Consider the following 15,547-nt stretch of genomic DNA (forward strand, 5'->3'; position numbering starts at 1 on the left):
TATCATAAAATTTTGGGGATTTGGGGTATGGAATGATGGGTAATCTGGCACCTACAGGAAAAAGTTGCCAACCCCTTCCACACAACAAATATTTACAGTTGACATTGATGAATGGTTTAACATGAAATCATTCCTAGAATATTGTGGGTTTGAAAACCAAGATGGTTTTATTTATAAGGAAGCCAGACTCAAATACCAACTTCATCTTGGAATTTAGGACTCTGTGTTTTATTTCTTTGATTTATGTCTTTCAAATCATTTACCAAACAGAATAGAACACCACAATTCTCATTTGTGTTTATTATTTTCTGTGAGAAGGAAGCTGTCAGAAAAAAAAAATAGGCTGCACCCTTTGGACTGCAGTTTTAAAATAAAAGTTTTATTTTAGTATTCTAAGAGACATATTAATTTTCTTTAAATCTATCCACCTTTAGAATTTAATTAGGATCATTAAAAGTTATGTTTTAAGTTAGCCTTACAATGTATGTCAGTTGGGTTAGTAGAAATCCCAAATAAAAGACAGCTTCTACATTTCAGCTGAGATATATACCTATTCCTTGTAGAGCTCCATCAAGCATCTGGGCATCCATAACAGGATCAAAATTTGGAGCTGGGAAGATTGTCCCCTGAATCTGCAGATAGAAAAAAGGTGTTAAACTTTTCAAAAGCAGGACAATTTTTTTAAAAAAATGTCCCAAAGAAACGGACAATTCAATTGGTTATTTTTTCTTTAGTATATACATATAAAGATATATGTAATATATAAATGTGAACAGATGCAGCTTAAAACTATACTTACTGTCCTGAATGTTGTATCTGCAATTATTATAGTTTAAATCATACTATAGCAACGGAAAAATAAATGTTTTGTGTGTTCACTGAGGTCTCTGTCATTTAATAAATGTAAGTTACTACATATATTTTTTAATCCATTCAGCTGTCTGATTCTCAGAGACTGCCTGGACAAGCCCCTGCAGTTTTCTTGGCAAGGTTCTTCAGAAGTGGCTTGCCATTGCCTCTTTCCTAGGGCTGAGAGAAAGTGATGGGCCCAAGGTCACCCAGCTGGCTTTGTGCCTAGGTAGGACTAGAACTTACAGTCTCCCGGTTTCTAGCCTGATGCCTTAACCACTACACCAAACTGGGTTTCAAGCTAATATTAACCACAAATATTTAGATTTCATGCATTAACCAAGGGCTGATGTCTTGTCCCCATGTAACCATAGTAGGTACATGACAGATCCTCATGATGTTACCTCAACTCATCCAAGTCCTCAGCTAAGGAAACTTATTGTGTTTGGCTACTCCAGTTTTAAAGTATGTTCCTTCTTCTCCCAACACAGTTTTTACTCTGGACACAATCTGTAACACTTCATTGACAATGTGGTTGATGAAATGGTCAGGGTTGGTCTCATGAGATTGCTGAGGGCACAGTCTCTTCTGACTGGACGCTGGGCACTGTTTTCCACAGCCATTCTGCTTTTGACTGGAGAATAGGCAAGTTCTTTCAATCTGGTCTTACCTGCTGTGGCCACTAGGCCTCCAAGGCCATCCCCATCTCAAAGACCAGGATCAGCCTGAACAGCAACTAACTAGTGATGATGATGGTTGGGGAACCCACACAGTGAAGTAGGAGAAAGAAAGATGGCTGGCTGCCACTTCAGGGTCCAATTTTACCTGTGAGCCTTTCAATAACAGCTGAACCTGGAAGAGACCTATCTTTTACTCACCAGGTCTCCCATAGCATGGAGCAGTTTCATGGTATCAGACAATTGATAGGTAAAGAGGTGATTGTGGCAGGAAAAGTGGGAAGAGTTGGCAGATGGCTCTTTATCTACCAGGTTTCTGATCACTTGGAGCTGACAGGCACCAACAGGCTGATTTGCTTCTTTTCCTGCTACCTGGCAGCCTATAGGATTTGTGGAAATGAACATCTGGCAGGTAAAGAGCCATCTTTCCCCACTTTTCCTGCCATCTTTCCTACTTTATTGGACAACCACTGCCATCTGAAGCTGGGGGAACCTCTGTGAATTATCTGCAAGCCCAGGGAAGCCAGTGTCTGATTCAGTGTCTGATCCAGAGAGCCTGGCATCTCTAATGGCAACCGCTCTTACTGCTAACTCACACCATTGAAAACTATTATTTTTTAAAACACTCAATCAGAATTTAGTTTATTGTAATTTCAATCGATTGTTTTGTGTCCTGCATTCTGTCATAGTGAAATATACATTTTGGCTAGTTCTGTGTGACCTGAAATTGCAGTTGTGAGGGGTTTTTTTTTGCAACCATATCATACAGCTGGATCATACTTAGTTTGCAATCAAATCCAAGATGTTTTTCAGAAATACCATTACCAAGCTAATTACTCTCCAACTGGCACCTATGCAGTTGATTTTTGTTTTCTATGTGACAAATTTTGCATGTTTCTGTTAAATTTCATTATGTTTATTTCAGCCCATTTGTCATCCTAAGATTATTTTGTATTTTATTTCTGTCTTTTGGAGTATTATTTTACCTCATGTTGTGTTGTCTGCAAATTTGATAAAGTTTCGCTACACATCTTCATCCAAATCATTAATAAAATATTGAAGAGTAGATGAGCCAGGACTGAATCTTGATATCCTTGTTTAATTTGATGAGGAAGTGTTGTTGAACACTCTTTGAGTATGATTTTTCAAATCAGCCATGTATCTACTTAATTATCATACCATCCAGTCCACACAATTAGCTGCCTAATCAGCATCTCATGGAGTACTTTGTCAACTACTTTGCTGAGTCAAGATTTATCATGTTTGCAGCTTTCCTACAATTGATTAAAAATAAAAAATGATTAAGTTTAGTCTGTGAAGAGTTGTTCTTGACAAGTCCATACTGGCTTCTTATAATTACCACATTATTTTAAGGCTTTTATGATAGATTGTTTCATGATCCTCAGAGGTATTCATCTTGATCTGTAGCCCCCTAGATTTTCCTCCCCCATCACTTGCTTTGCGTATGTGAAGACAGGAACAATATTTGCCTTCTTCCAGTTATCTGCCTGCTCTGTCTCTCCCTCCCTCCCCCCCTCCCCCCCTCCGTCTCCCTCTCTCTCTCTCTCTCCAAGCTTTTCTCAATTCAGAACCATGAGCAAATTCATTTGATACTTAAGAATGCAAATAATCTGGTCCTGGAGATTTCTTCTCATTCAAAGTAAAAAACTGAGCATATTTCTGTTAATCTCAAGCTTTATTAAAGCACAATTCTTTCCCTTTCATTGTGCTCTTCCCACTTGCCAGGTAGAAGACTATTTCTTCTTACTGGGGAACACTGAACCAAAATAGTAGTTGAATAGCTTTGCCTTTTCTGTGTCATCTGTTAGCATTTAGCTATTTTTACTGAGCAGCTCTTTACTGAGTCCTTTCATTGCAAACACATCTAAACAAGCTATTTTTGTTGTTCTTAGACTCTTTTGCCAACCTTGGTTCATTCTGAGATTTTCCTAGCAGTCTCTCTACAACTTTATGCTACTTATTTGTAATGTCCTTTCCCTTTTTTATGTCCTGTATTTTTCTCCCAGTTCTTTAGTTTTTTTCTGCTGCCACACTGGATTCTTTTAAAGTTCTCCATTTTGTTTGCCATTGGGCTTTTAGTATCTCCTGTTTAAGGAACTCCTGTCTTGACCATGTTTTCCCATTACTTTCTCCTATTTATAATTGTTCTGATTCTGTTAAATTATGCTTTTTTGATGTTCAAGATACATAGTCAACTTTAATTTCCTTTAAAATAAGGAACTACAACTATTTATTTATTTACTTATAAGATTTCTTGACCACTTTAATCTTGAATAATTGCATACCCCTAATGTTCCTGCTATTTCCACCTCTTTGACTAAATCTTCTGTATCAGTTAGCATAACAACCCTCTTGTGCCTTCCTCCACTAAATATAGTTCTAATATAAAATTGTGTAAAATAGTCAATGGAATAAAGCTTAATGTGATGAGCTGAATATTCATTCCACTTCAGAGTCACCTCTTGGTGAAGGGAAGGCAGTGAGATGGAATTCTGACTGAAATTTGGAAAGGAAAAAGTCCTTACGTTTGAAAAGTGTCTTGCCTGTAAACAACAATCACTTGATCATGCAATGTTGTGTGTTCAGGTTATCATTTTTACAAATAAGGACTAGGATAACCCAGACACCATTTGTGAGTGAGTATGAGTACTAAAAGGACAAAAAAAGGACATAGTTGCTTTCATCTCCCTGGTTCCTATTGAGATTTATTTATTCTTTCTCAAAGAAGGGGGGGGGGAGGCACCTTTTTGCAGGGAATGGAACTCCCATGAATATTGGGTCCCCAATTCAGCCTACCTAAGTTGCTGCGTAATGCCCAAATGTAATATCCTCCACCCAAGAATAAAATTGTCCCTATGACAGCCTTAGGGCCACCTGAACCTTAAGCCTTATTTCAATTGAGCAGGGTCTGCTTTCAGAAAAATTGTCCAGGCAACCAATTCTGACCTCTCAAAAAGGTGATCTCTTTCTTTGGCAGCAGTCTCCTGCATAGTCAAAGAATATTAGACTGATACAAAGAGTGATAGCAGAGAAAGACAGGGAAGGAAAATAGGATTGCTCATAAGAGAAAATAGTCATTACAAGAGAGAGATAATGGGTGGTTCCAGCCTTTTTGGCTTTGACCAGGCTGGCTTCTTGCTTTAGACAACTCATCAGTTGGTGTACAGCTTTCAACTGCTTTCCTGAAGAAATGTGGGCCTCCACATAAAAAAGGCTGTCTACCTATGTAGTTAATGGTAGCCTAGTATATTAATTATATTTTATTAAGTTCTGAGCAGACATTATGATCTGATGGCTTTCCACACCTTCCCTCTCGTAGCCCCCAGCATCTTTTGAAAAGGTTCTCTGACAGTCAGGGAAAACTCTTGCGTACCATAGCTTGATATGTAGCAATATAAAGATTTTGTTGTACAGTTTTCCTTTCTTACAGACCACCCTTCCCAGTGATATAGAGAGAGGATAGATGGAGATCCTGTAGCTGTCCTGTCACATTTAGTTTATTTCAAGGTATTATTTGGAAGACAGTGCTTTACCTGCTGTTAATTCTGGAGACAAAGACATAGATAAAGGTCTGAAATTAACAATCTATGTGTATTTCAGTTTCATATTTAGAAAAGAGTTAACCTAGCAATGTACATGGTTTCCCCTTTTAAGATTTTTGGCTTTGTGGTACATTTTAAAAGAAACATACTCTTCTGAAGTGTATTTTAGAATCTTCATAGTACATATGGAAGTCTTGGAGGAGCAGGAGTGGGGTGAGGATTCAAGGGGCAGAGACAGGACAGAAAAATGTCCAGCTTTGAAAGATTCAAGTAACATATCCTCACTGATCTGAGTAAATTATTAGAAAAGGCATCATACTGGTGTCTTCATTGGATTCTAACAGCTTTAACACTGCAATCACTTCACAATAATTCCTTCTGCAGATTAAAGTGTAATATGTTTTAGGATGGGAGAACACATCATGAATCAATGTGGATAATAACCAGCAGAGTCACTATAGGTCCTCCTTGAAACAGAAAACATGTGCTTCTAACTGCTGTGAAACAAATCACAAAATACTGTGGATAATTGGCTACAGAGTTGTCTTAAACACAGCCCACAAAAAGTGAAGAAACAGCAACATTTTCAGTAATCACCCTCCTGCACTGATATCTATTGAACTCAAAGGTTTCTTCTGTACAGTCTGTACTATTTTTAACTCAAGTCAATACAATATAAATCAAGTTCTCTGTGCCTCCATTGTTGCAACATGGATTTTATCCAAAGGATTTATCAAAGAATTTAGAGAACAAAAAGAAAACTATCCCATAACTTTTGATTTCAACTGAAAAGAACAAGACTTGTGTCAGGTGACCTACGGCTAGTTCTGTATTGAGAACTGACATTTTCTCAGCCACAAATTTGATGATATTTTATCCAGAATGAGAAAAACAGGCCTGTGCTTTCATACTTCTGACTCCAAGCTAGAAAGAGGGAATGTTTGTTTTTGTCTTCATGTTGCAGGCAAATGGACTCATGCTTTGTTAGTGCAGTAAATTACAAACCAAAAATATTATTTGTTCTCTTCTTGATTTTGTAGTTCAGACATCTGTTGTTTGTTGGTTCCTGGGAAGTTCTTGGTTTGCTTTTGTAACCAATCCATAGAGATGCCAAGGCAAGTTTAAAAAGGAAGAAAAACGTACTAAACAGGCTATGAATACTTCATTCACCTGCAGTACTGCTTCTGACTTATTTCTAACATGTTTAGTAAACAATAGTTAGAACAAACTGTGGCTTAGCCCAGGGAAAACAATCTTTTTGAGCCATGAGGACACTGTTTCTTTTTAAAATGTTTTTAGGTATGTAGTATGAAATTTAAGCTAAGGGCCAGCAGGGCAAAGATGGACAGTTGTGTTAATAACTAGTAATTGCTCAATTTCAAAGACATAAAGTACAGAATAGGGAGTCCACTGAAATATGGGAAATGTGAGGACAAGCAATGGGTTTAAACTATTCTGAGGATAAGAGGGAATAGCATTCTCACACTGACAGAGACAACAGTTTTATATAGTTTTATTCTAATTTTTAATGAAGATTCTTATCTGTGCCCTGTCAAGTGCCTGAGAGACGTCTGCTGAGTTCAAGTCAGCCTAGTTAAGCCATGCAGCAGTCTGTAATTTACAGATAAATCCTAGTCCAGGGAGTCAGTCATCTAAGGGCTATGGGGAATGTTACAATGATGTGGAAGAGAGGGGCTGGAAAGTTTGGTCTAGTTTTTTGTTTGGGAGATATCTGAGCAGTCCCCGAAACACATGTCTTCAGTATACTAGAGGCTTGGTGAATCTATTTAGACATTTTTTTAAAAAAATGAAAAATCTGAATTATGACAACATGCAAAACTGAGGCCAAGGGGACCAACAGGCTGCTGGTCTCCAGCTTGGCATGGAAGATGAGTGCGAGTATTCTCTACCCCTTATTTTTTTGCCTGAGCAAATATTTTCCTTCCTTCTGATTATTGAATAATGATTTAGCAATATGCAATTAATCACAGCCACAATTATGGTTATTTTTTTAAAAATTTGCTGTTAGAAACTGATTTGCACAGCCTAGTAAAGGCTAATAACGGTCAGTGAGCACCAGTACAAAAAAAATGCTTTCATGTAATTGGTGCTAACTACAAGAGGGAAGAAGATGAAGCATGGAACCTGATTCCAATTTTCTTAACCATTAGCAGATTCTGATAAAATTTCCAACTCAGTGTGTTAAGGAAATCTTCATTCACCCTTCTCTAATATATTGACCTCTTGATGTACTGGAATTTAGTTTCTATAATTCTAGGCCATTGTCATAGTAGATAGGAATTATCTGGAGGACAACAGGTTGGGAAGACTGTACTATAGTACTAGATTATTTAGTCACTTCCTGTGCTATTGTGCTGGGTCTGAACTTGAATCAGTCTCTGTGAATGATTAGTTTCATTTTCCTTCAGATAATTCATGGTGCATAGCATTCAGTTAAATTTTGTGACTGCAAGTGCAGTCTGAACTATGTACTTATTAAATATTTGTTTAGCAAATCCTTTTCTTCTGATAACCAATAATGGGAGTTAAAATTTCTTAATTTTAATTTTATTAAATGTTATTAGCTAAATATTTTTCAACTGGGAATTCATGTTTTCAGACAAGCAACAGTTTTGCAAAGAATTCATTTGTGATGGGCTATATTGCTTATCCCCTTCATGGATCACTGCCTTGTCGTGGCGAAGGGGCTTGCGTAACTCAGTGAAGCCATGAGCTATACCGTGCAGGGCCACCCAAGACGGACAGGTCATGACAGAGAGTTCTGTCAAAATGTGGTCCACTGGAGAAGGAAATGGCAACCCACTCCAGTATCCTTGCCAAGAAAACCCCATGGACAATGTTAAAAGGCTAAAAGATATGATGCCGGAAGATGAGCCCCTCAGGTCGGAAGGTGTCCAATATGCTACTGGGGAAGAGCGGAGGGCATTTCCAAGTAGCTCCAGAAAGAGTGAAGCGGCTGGGCCAAAGCCGAAAGGACGTTCAGCTGTGGATGTATCTGGAAGCGAAAAGAAGGTCCGATGCTGTAAAGAACAATATTGTATAGGTACCTGGAATGTAAGATCTATGAACCAAGGCAAGCTGGATGTGGTCAAACATGAGATGACAAGATTGAACGTCGACATCTTGGGAATCAGCGAACTGAAATGGACGGGAATGGGTGAATTTAATTCGGGTGACCATTATATCTACTACTGTGGGCAAGAAACCCTTAGAAGAAATGGAGTAGCACTCATAGTCAATAAGAGAGTGGGAAAGGCAGTAATGGGGTACAACCTCAAAAACGACAGAATGATCTCAGTGCATATCCAAGGCAAACCATTCAATATCACAGTCATCCAAGTCTATGCCCCAACCACTGATGCTGAAGAAGCTGAAGTTGACCGCTTCTATGAAGACCTACAACACCTTCTAGAACTAGCACCAAAAAAAGATGTCCTTTTCATCATAGGGGATTGGAATGCTAAAGTAGGAAGTCAAGGAGTAATCGGAATAACAGGCAAGTTTGGCCTTGGAGTACAAAATGAAGCAGGGCAAAGGCTAATAGAGTTCTGTCAAGAGAACAAGCTAGTCATAGCAAACACTCTTTTCCAACAACACAAGAGACGACTCTACACATGGACATCACCAGATGGTCAATACCGAAACCAGATTGATTATATACTTTGCAGCCAAAGATGGAGAAGCTCTATACAGACAGCAAAAACAAGACCAGGAGCTGACTGTGGCTCAGATCATGAGCTTCTTACTGCAAAATTTAGGCTTAAATTGAAGAATGTAGGGAAAACTACTAGACCACTCAGGTATGACATAGATCATATTCCTTGTGAGTACACAGTGAAGGTGATGAATAGATTTAGAGGATTAGATTTGGTAGACAGAGTGCCTGAAGAACTATGGACGGAGGTCCGTAACATTGTACAGGAGGCAGCAACTAAAACCATCCCAAAGAAAAAGAAATGCAAGAAAGCAAAATGGCTGTCTGATGAGGCTTTACAAATAGCTGTGGAAAGAAGGAATGCGAAAAGCAAGGGTGAAAAGGAAAGATATAAGCAACTGAATGCAGATTTCCAGAGAATAGCAAGGAGAGATAAGAAGGCCTTCTTAAATGAACAATGCAAAGAAATTGAGGAAAACAATAGAATGGGGAAGACTAGAGATCTCTACAAGAAAATTGGAGATATGAAAGGAACGTTTAGTGCAAAGATGGGCATGATAAAGGACAAAAAAGGCAGGGACCTAACAGAAGCAGAAGAGATTAAGAAGAGGTGGCAAGAATACACAGAACTATACAAGAAAGATCTTAATGTCCCTGATGTCCACGCTGGTGTGATCACTGACCTTGAGCCAGACATCCTAGAGAGTGAAGTCAAGTGGGCCTTAGGAAGCATTGCTAACAACAAAGCTAGTGGAGATGACAGTATTCCAGCTGAGTTATTTAAAATACTAAAAGATGATGGTGTTAAAGTGCTGCACTCAATATGCCAGCAAGTTTGGAAAACGCAACAGTGGCCACAGGATTGGAAAAGGTCAGTTTACGTTCCAATTCCAAAGAAGGGCAACGCCAAAGAATGCTCAAACTATCGCACAATTGCACTCATTTCACATGCTAGCAAGGTTATGCTCAAAATCCTACAAGCTAGGCTTCAGCAATACATGAACCGAGAACTACCGGATGTACAAGCTGGGTTTCGAAGAGGCAGAGGAACTAGAGATCAAATCGCCAACATTCGCTGGATCATGGAGAAAGCACGAGAGTTCCAGAAAAATATCTACTTCTGCTTCATTGACTATGCAAAAGCCTTTGATTGTGTGGATCACAACAAACTGTGGCAAATTCTTAAAGAGATGGGAATACCAGACCACCTTACCTGTCTCCTGAGAAATCTGTATGCGGGCCAAGAAGCAACAGTTAGAACCAGTCATGGAACAACCGATTGGTTCAAAATAGGGAAAGGTGTACAACAAGGCTGTATACTGTCACCCTGCTTATTTAACCTATATGCAGAGTACATCATGAGAAATGCCAGGCTGGAAGAATCACAAGCCGGAATTAAGATTGCAGGGAGAATCATCAACAACCTCAGATATGCGGACGATACCACCCTAATGGCAGAAAGTGAAGAAGAACTAAAGAGCCTCTTGATGAGGGTGAAAGAGGAGAGTGCAAAAGCTGGCTTGAAACTCAACATTAAAAAAACTAAGATCATGGCATCTGGACCCATCAATTCCTGGCAAATAGAAGGGGTAGAAATGGAAGCAGTAACAGACTTCATTTATTTGGGCTCCAAGATCACTGCAGACGGAGACTGCAGCCATGAAATTAAAAGACGCTTGCTCCTTGGGAGGAAAGCTATGGCAAGCCTAGATAGCATATTGAAAAGCAGAGACGTCACCTTGCCGACAAAGATCCGCATAGTCAAAGCTATGGTTTTTCCAGTAGTAATGTATGGCTGTGAGAGCTGGACCATAAAAAAGGCCGAGCGCTGAAGAATTGATGCCTTTGAACTGTGGTGCTGGAGAAGACTCTTGAGAGTCCCCTGGACTGCTAGGAGGTCAAACCAGTCAATCTTAAAGGAAATCAACCCTGATTGCTCATTGGAAGGATCGATAATGAAGCTCAAGCTCAGTTATTTTGGCCACCTAATGCGAAGAGAGATCTCTTTGGAGAAGACCCTGATGCTGGGAAAGATTGAAGGCAAAAGGAGAAGAGGACGGCAGAGGATGAGATGGTTAGATAGCATCACTGAAGCAATGAGCATGAAACTGAGCAAACTCAGGGAGGCAGTGAAGGACAGGAAGGCCTGGCGCAATATGGTTCATGGGGTCACGAAGAGTCGGACACGACTTAACGACTAAACAACAAATATTGCTTATCAGTAATTAACAACCAACAAAATAGTTGAGAGCAGTGATGCAGGTAGGTAATGGCATTATAGTAATGGTAGGGAAGGGGGGATGTTAGACAGGATGCTATTCTTTGGGAATACAGATAGTCCTTGTTTGGCGACCACAATTGGGACCAGCAACTCCATCATTAAGTGAAGCAGTTGCTAAGTGAAACCGTGATTGTGCTTATGATCGTACTTCAGCTTTCCTTTGTTTTATAGACCTGCAAAGATCATAAATGCGAGGACTGATCGTAAAGTTACTTTTTCATCACTGTCATAACTATGAACGGTTGCTAAATGAGTCAGTCACTAAACAAAACTACTTGTAAGCACGAATCATTATTTCACTGTTTAACTGCAAAAAAGATGAGCATCTGTAAGTTTGTTTACAAATCATTTTTGGAAAGTATTAAAAACAGTTAAAGGAAGAATAAAATAGAAACAGAGAAAGATGAAGGAACCAAGAAAAGAAGAAGACATGTAAATAGTTAAAACTCACTGTTTAGTTAGAAGGAAACCCTGTTTTTAAAAATTTTTGTGTTTTTTTTCTTTTTTTCTCACTTTTTTTTTTTTTTTTGTGGCTTTGTGGTGTTGATCTTTAGGGGTTTTTTTTCCCTCTCTTTTATTTGTATTTGTATTTGCTCTTCTCATTTTATGTTTGTTAGGTATCTGTTTGTGTTAAATTTTATAAGCCAATAAAGATTTAATAATAAAAAAAGACAGTTAAAGGAAGAGGCATGGTAGTATCAGCCCTTGACAAACCAGGCACTGTGGTCAGGCCTGTTTATTCATCCATCTGTGTATATTGACTATTTTTATGAATATTGCTTGCATTGTATATATGATTGTTGGTCGCACAGTCAGCCAGATGTTTAGACTGGATTTGGCATTTTTATCCACCTATCGAGTCTTTCCCAAGGACTTGGGATAGGCAGATGTTGTTTGATGGTGTTTTTTTTATTATTTTTATTTTTATTTTTATTTTTATTTTTATTATTATTATTATTATTATTATTATTATTATTATATTGCATCCTTTTTTCTCAGGGGCAGGTTGGCTTACGTATGATTTTCCTTTTGTTTTACCCCACGCCCGCAACAAAACCCTGCTTGGCTGAAAGAGACTGACTGACCCAAAGACACCCAGTGAATTTCATATAAGAATATCTCTCTTCTAAAACATATCTGATTATGTACAAGGTACACAAGCCAACATTCATTTATGCAAGGAGTAACCTCTTCCACTACAATTCCCTAGCACCCACAAAACCTGTTATAAATATTAGGCAGTGATAAAAGATTTGTGATACTGAATTGTGAGATGAGAGAATCATCTCAAACCAAGGACATATATTATACTTTTTCTTAGCCCAAAGACCAAGAAAGAATAAAATTAGGAAGAAGTTTAAATAAATCATTTGCCACATACGTTATCTCTTCAGGATTGTGAGTGCTTCTTTCCCCTACCCAAGCTTTCCATATCACATTCTAGACCTTCCCCGACTCTATAAGAGACTTTTCTGGGGGTCTCCTGATCTTCAGGAAAAGTTGCAGTAGAAAAAAAGGACTCTCACATTTTCTTTCTATGCAATTGCATAGTCGCAATTGCATTTAACCCATAATTCAATTCTTTTATTATCCAAATCTTACATCTGCTCTTAGATCTATACATTAGAAAAGCTCATGGTTGTCTTGTATGTTATTTTGGCATTTATATAGAGCTGCTTTCCACAATATTGCATCCTCCAAATATATTTGGGCTTCAACTCCTGGAATTTCTAGCCAGCAGATTTTCACACATATCTTTTGCTTCAGCAAAATGTGATGACTGACATGGCTCACATAAAGTAACTGCACTGATAGCTACTTATTCAAAAGTACCAACACATGCCCTATATCATGTCCTCCAATAATTGTAGTTATATTGCTTAAAATCTTGCTCAATAAATAGTGCTTCATTAAAGGGAATTTCCGATCCAATCTTTTCTTTTTTTTTAAGAACTTTATTAAATTTCAACAAAGAGTAAAATATAAGAAAACAGACAAAAAGGAGGAATAAAAAAAAAGAAGATCAGAAAAGAGAGGGATACTTAGAGTACAGAAAAGAAAAGTAAAGAGAAAAAGGATAACTTCTGACTTTCTTTGGTACAGGTAAAAATATATAATACATTCAGCTATTACTCTAATGTATAAACTAATACAAAGTATTTCTATAGCCATAAAAATATCAATAATCAAATCGCAAAATTAAAATGTCATTTCTTTCAGTTTCAAGCAAAAAATCCCAAAGAGGTTTCTAAATAGAAACAAACACAAAGTCTTTTCTTTAATCAAAGTAGTCAATTTGTCTGGTCCAATCATTTTTGCAAAACTCTTGTAAATACACACACACCCATACATGAATTTGACAGAAAAATATTGTAGATCTGTACCAAAATCTATAAAATTTATAACACAAATATTAAAGATCACTGCTACTATTAGAAATGATGATTTATCTCCCAACTACCTCCCAACTAATGTGCACTCAGGAGTCCTGCATCTTGCTCATGAGAATGTCTTCTTCTTTAGAAAAACTAACAAGCCCCTTTTCCCCTATCCAGTTGAATGAAAATGGAGGAACAATGCAAACAAATTGTTTAGCACAGAACTAATAATCACTATACAGTTCAGAAGCCATGTTGCTCACAAAATTAAATTAAATGCACAAATTGACTTGAAATGAAGTAAACAGCTAATTTAAGAAGTAAACTGGTCCTTACTAGTTCTTCTGAACTTTATGCAATTTGTTGTATTTTAAATGTATCAGTACATATAGTCAACCCCTATGAGCATAAACAAAATAATTATTCAATTATTACTGAACTCAAACTCACATAAAATAAACTAAACAGAAATGTGGAATCAGCATACTTTTCTTTGAAGAAGTTTGACTCCAATTGATATAATTAAGACAAATATTTTCTTTCACTACATAGTTAAAGAGAAATGCTCCATGGAAAAAGGAGAGGCCACAGACTCACTGAGACTGTAAAATCTTCCTTTCAGTAATATTTGCATTGTATTCCTAATGAGAAGAACTATAGTTATGCAGGAGTCATTTTTGGAGGATAAAGCTCACATTAGCTTACCCTACCAGCCCCAAATGTTGACATCACATAAAAAAAAAACATACAAAAACTTCCATCTTTGGAATGACAGCATCTAGAATGACAACATCTAAAAACAGGGATAAACTCTTAGTCCCTGTTAAATTGATAGCAGGTGAACTAGTTAAGCTATTTTCTGCTTGTCAACTATTTTTATCCTTACTTTTGCAATGAAAAAAATAATTTAAAAGTGGGAGTAATGGTACTTACATAGTTCCCTCCATACATCTTGGCACAAAGTGTTCAGTAATCTAGTTTGAAAGTGACCTCAGTGAGAGAATTAATCAAAATGTGTATGAAGTTACAGAGCTGATATATACTTCTAGGACCAGCCCAATCAAGCTGATAATATTCTCTGGTCACTTTAGAGTTCAAGGTAATCAGGAAAGCAGAGGAGAACATGATAATTTTCATTCCTTGCTTTTGCAGTGTCACTGTGTGTACTTAGCCATTACTCAGAAGTGAATAAACAGAGTTGTTTCATAAAATAAACAGACTTAGCACAACAACCTATCACCTACTGTGTTGAATCAAGGTATAGAATTTAACAAATCATAGAACAAGGTCTTAATCTATATAAACACTGGAGTTAATGATTTACTTTAATAGGGGCTTACTCATATTTTCCTGTTAGTGAACATTTAAAATTGACAGTAAAATGGATTTTGTATGCACCTTTCAATATCTCAGAGAAATGGCTGCATATCTGGTATAGTTGATACGAGGTACGTAAAGTTGTGTGCTGTTAAGATTAATAAGTCTTTTAACAATTTATGAAAACTATTATGAATGAACATCATTTTTTTTTCTTCAGCATCTGCAAAATGTATCACAATATAAGAAGAGGATTACTAGACTTGGGCTGCAAAAATCAGGATGATTACTAGATGGCAGCTACGTAATACAGAAAATGTTTCCAGCCCAGTTCTGGTAGCCTTACAGAAGAAGAATATATTTTCTGATCAGCCAAGCCTTTTTTTCCCCCCACCTCAGTTTGTGAATAAATTATTGGTAATTTGAGAAGATATGAAGATTTGTAAAACTGTTTCATAGCTTGAAAATAAAAGTATCTTCTGCTATATTGCACACTATAATATCTTTCTTCTATGGACAAGCACATATTACTGGAACCTTCTTTATTGTTAAGTTCAACAGAGGATGATAACAATTCTTGTATTTCTTTCTCTCAGGATCTTCATTATGCTCTTACAGAACTTGTAGGCTGTAAAGAGCTACCTTACCACTGGTCACCTTCTTATTTTCTTGGCAATTTGAAAATAAAGATTAACAGATAATTTCTATGGTGCCCTGAAAGTTCCTGTATTTCAAGATATTCGTGTTCAGATCTAAAAATATTTGTTAAATTTATTTTTTAAAAAAAATCAACTTTAACAAGATAC

The 15,547-nt window shown here is 37.3% G+C and overlaps 1 protein-coding gene across 2 annotated transcripts in view; it reads right to left on the reverse strand.

Annotated features, from left to right (window-relative positions):
- ANXA10 (annexin A10) overlaps positions 1–14,509 on the reverse strand; it is a 37,504-nt gene extending 22,995 nt beyond the window's left edge. The window contains exons 1-2 of one of the 2 annotated variants that reach the window (XM_088132548.1): positions 14,358–14,509; positions 551–632 (exon numbers count right to left, since the gene is read on the reverse strand). In XM_088132548.1, the coding sequence (XP_087988674.1) occupies positions 551–632; positions 14,358–14,375 (100 nt within the window). In that variant the 5' untranslated portion in view covers positions 14,376–14,509. Of the gene's footprint in view, positions 1–550; positions 633–2,512; positions 2,785–14,357 lie in introns of those variants that run through there. The other variant, XM_025171942.2, reaches the window with a different exon arrangement.
- Positions 14,510–15,547: the final 1,038 nt, after the last annotated feature.

The sequence above is a fragment of the Python bivittatus genome, unplaced genomic scaffold (genome assembly GCF_059951505.1).
Source record: "Python bivittatus isolate LINGU-HERP-01145 unplaced genomic scaffold, Pbiv_v1 ctg000070_np1212, whole genome shotgun sequence".
Lineage (NCBI taxonomy): Eukaryota > Metazoa > Chordata > Lepidosauria > Squamata > Pythonidae > Python > Python bivittatus.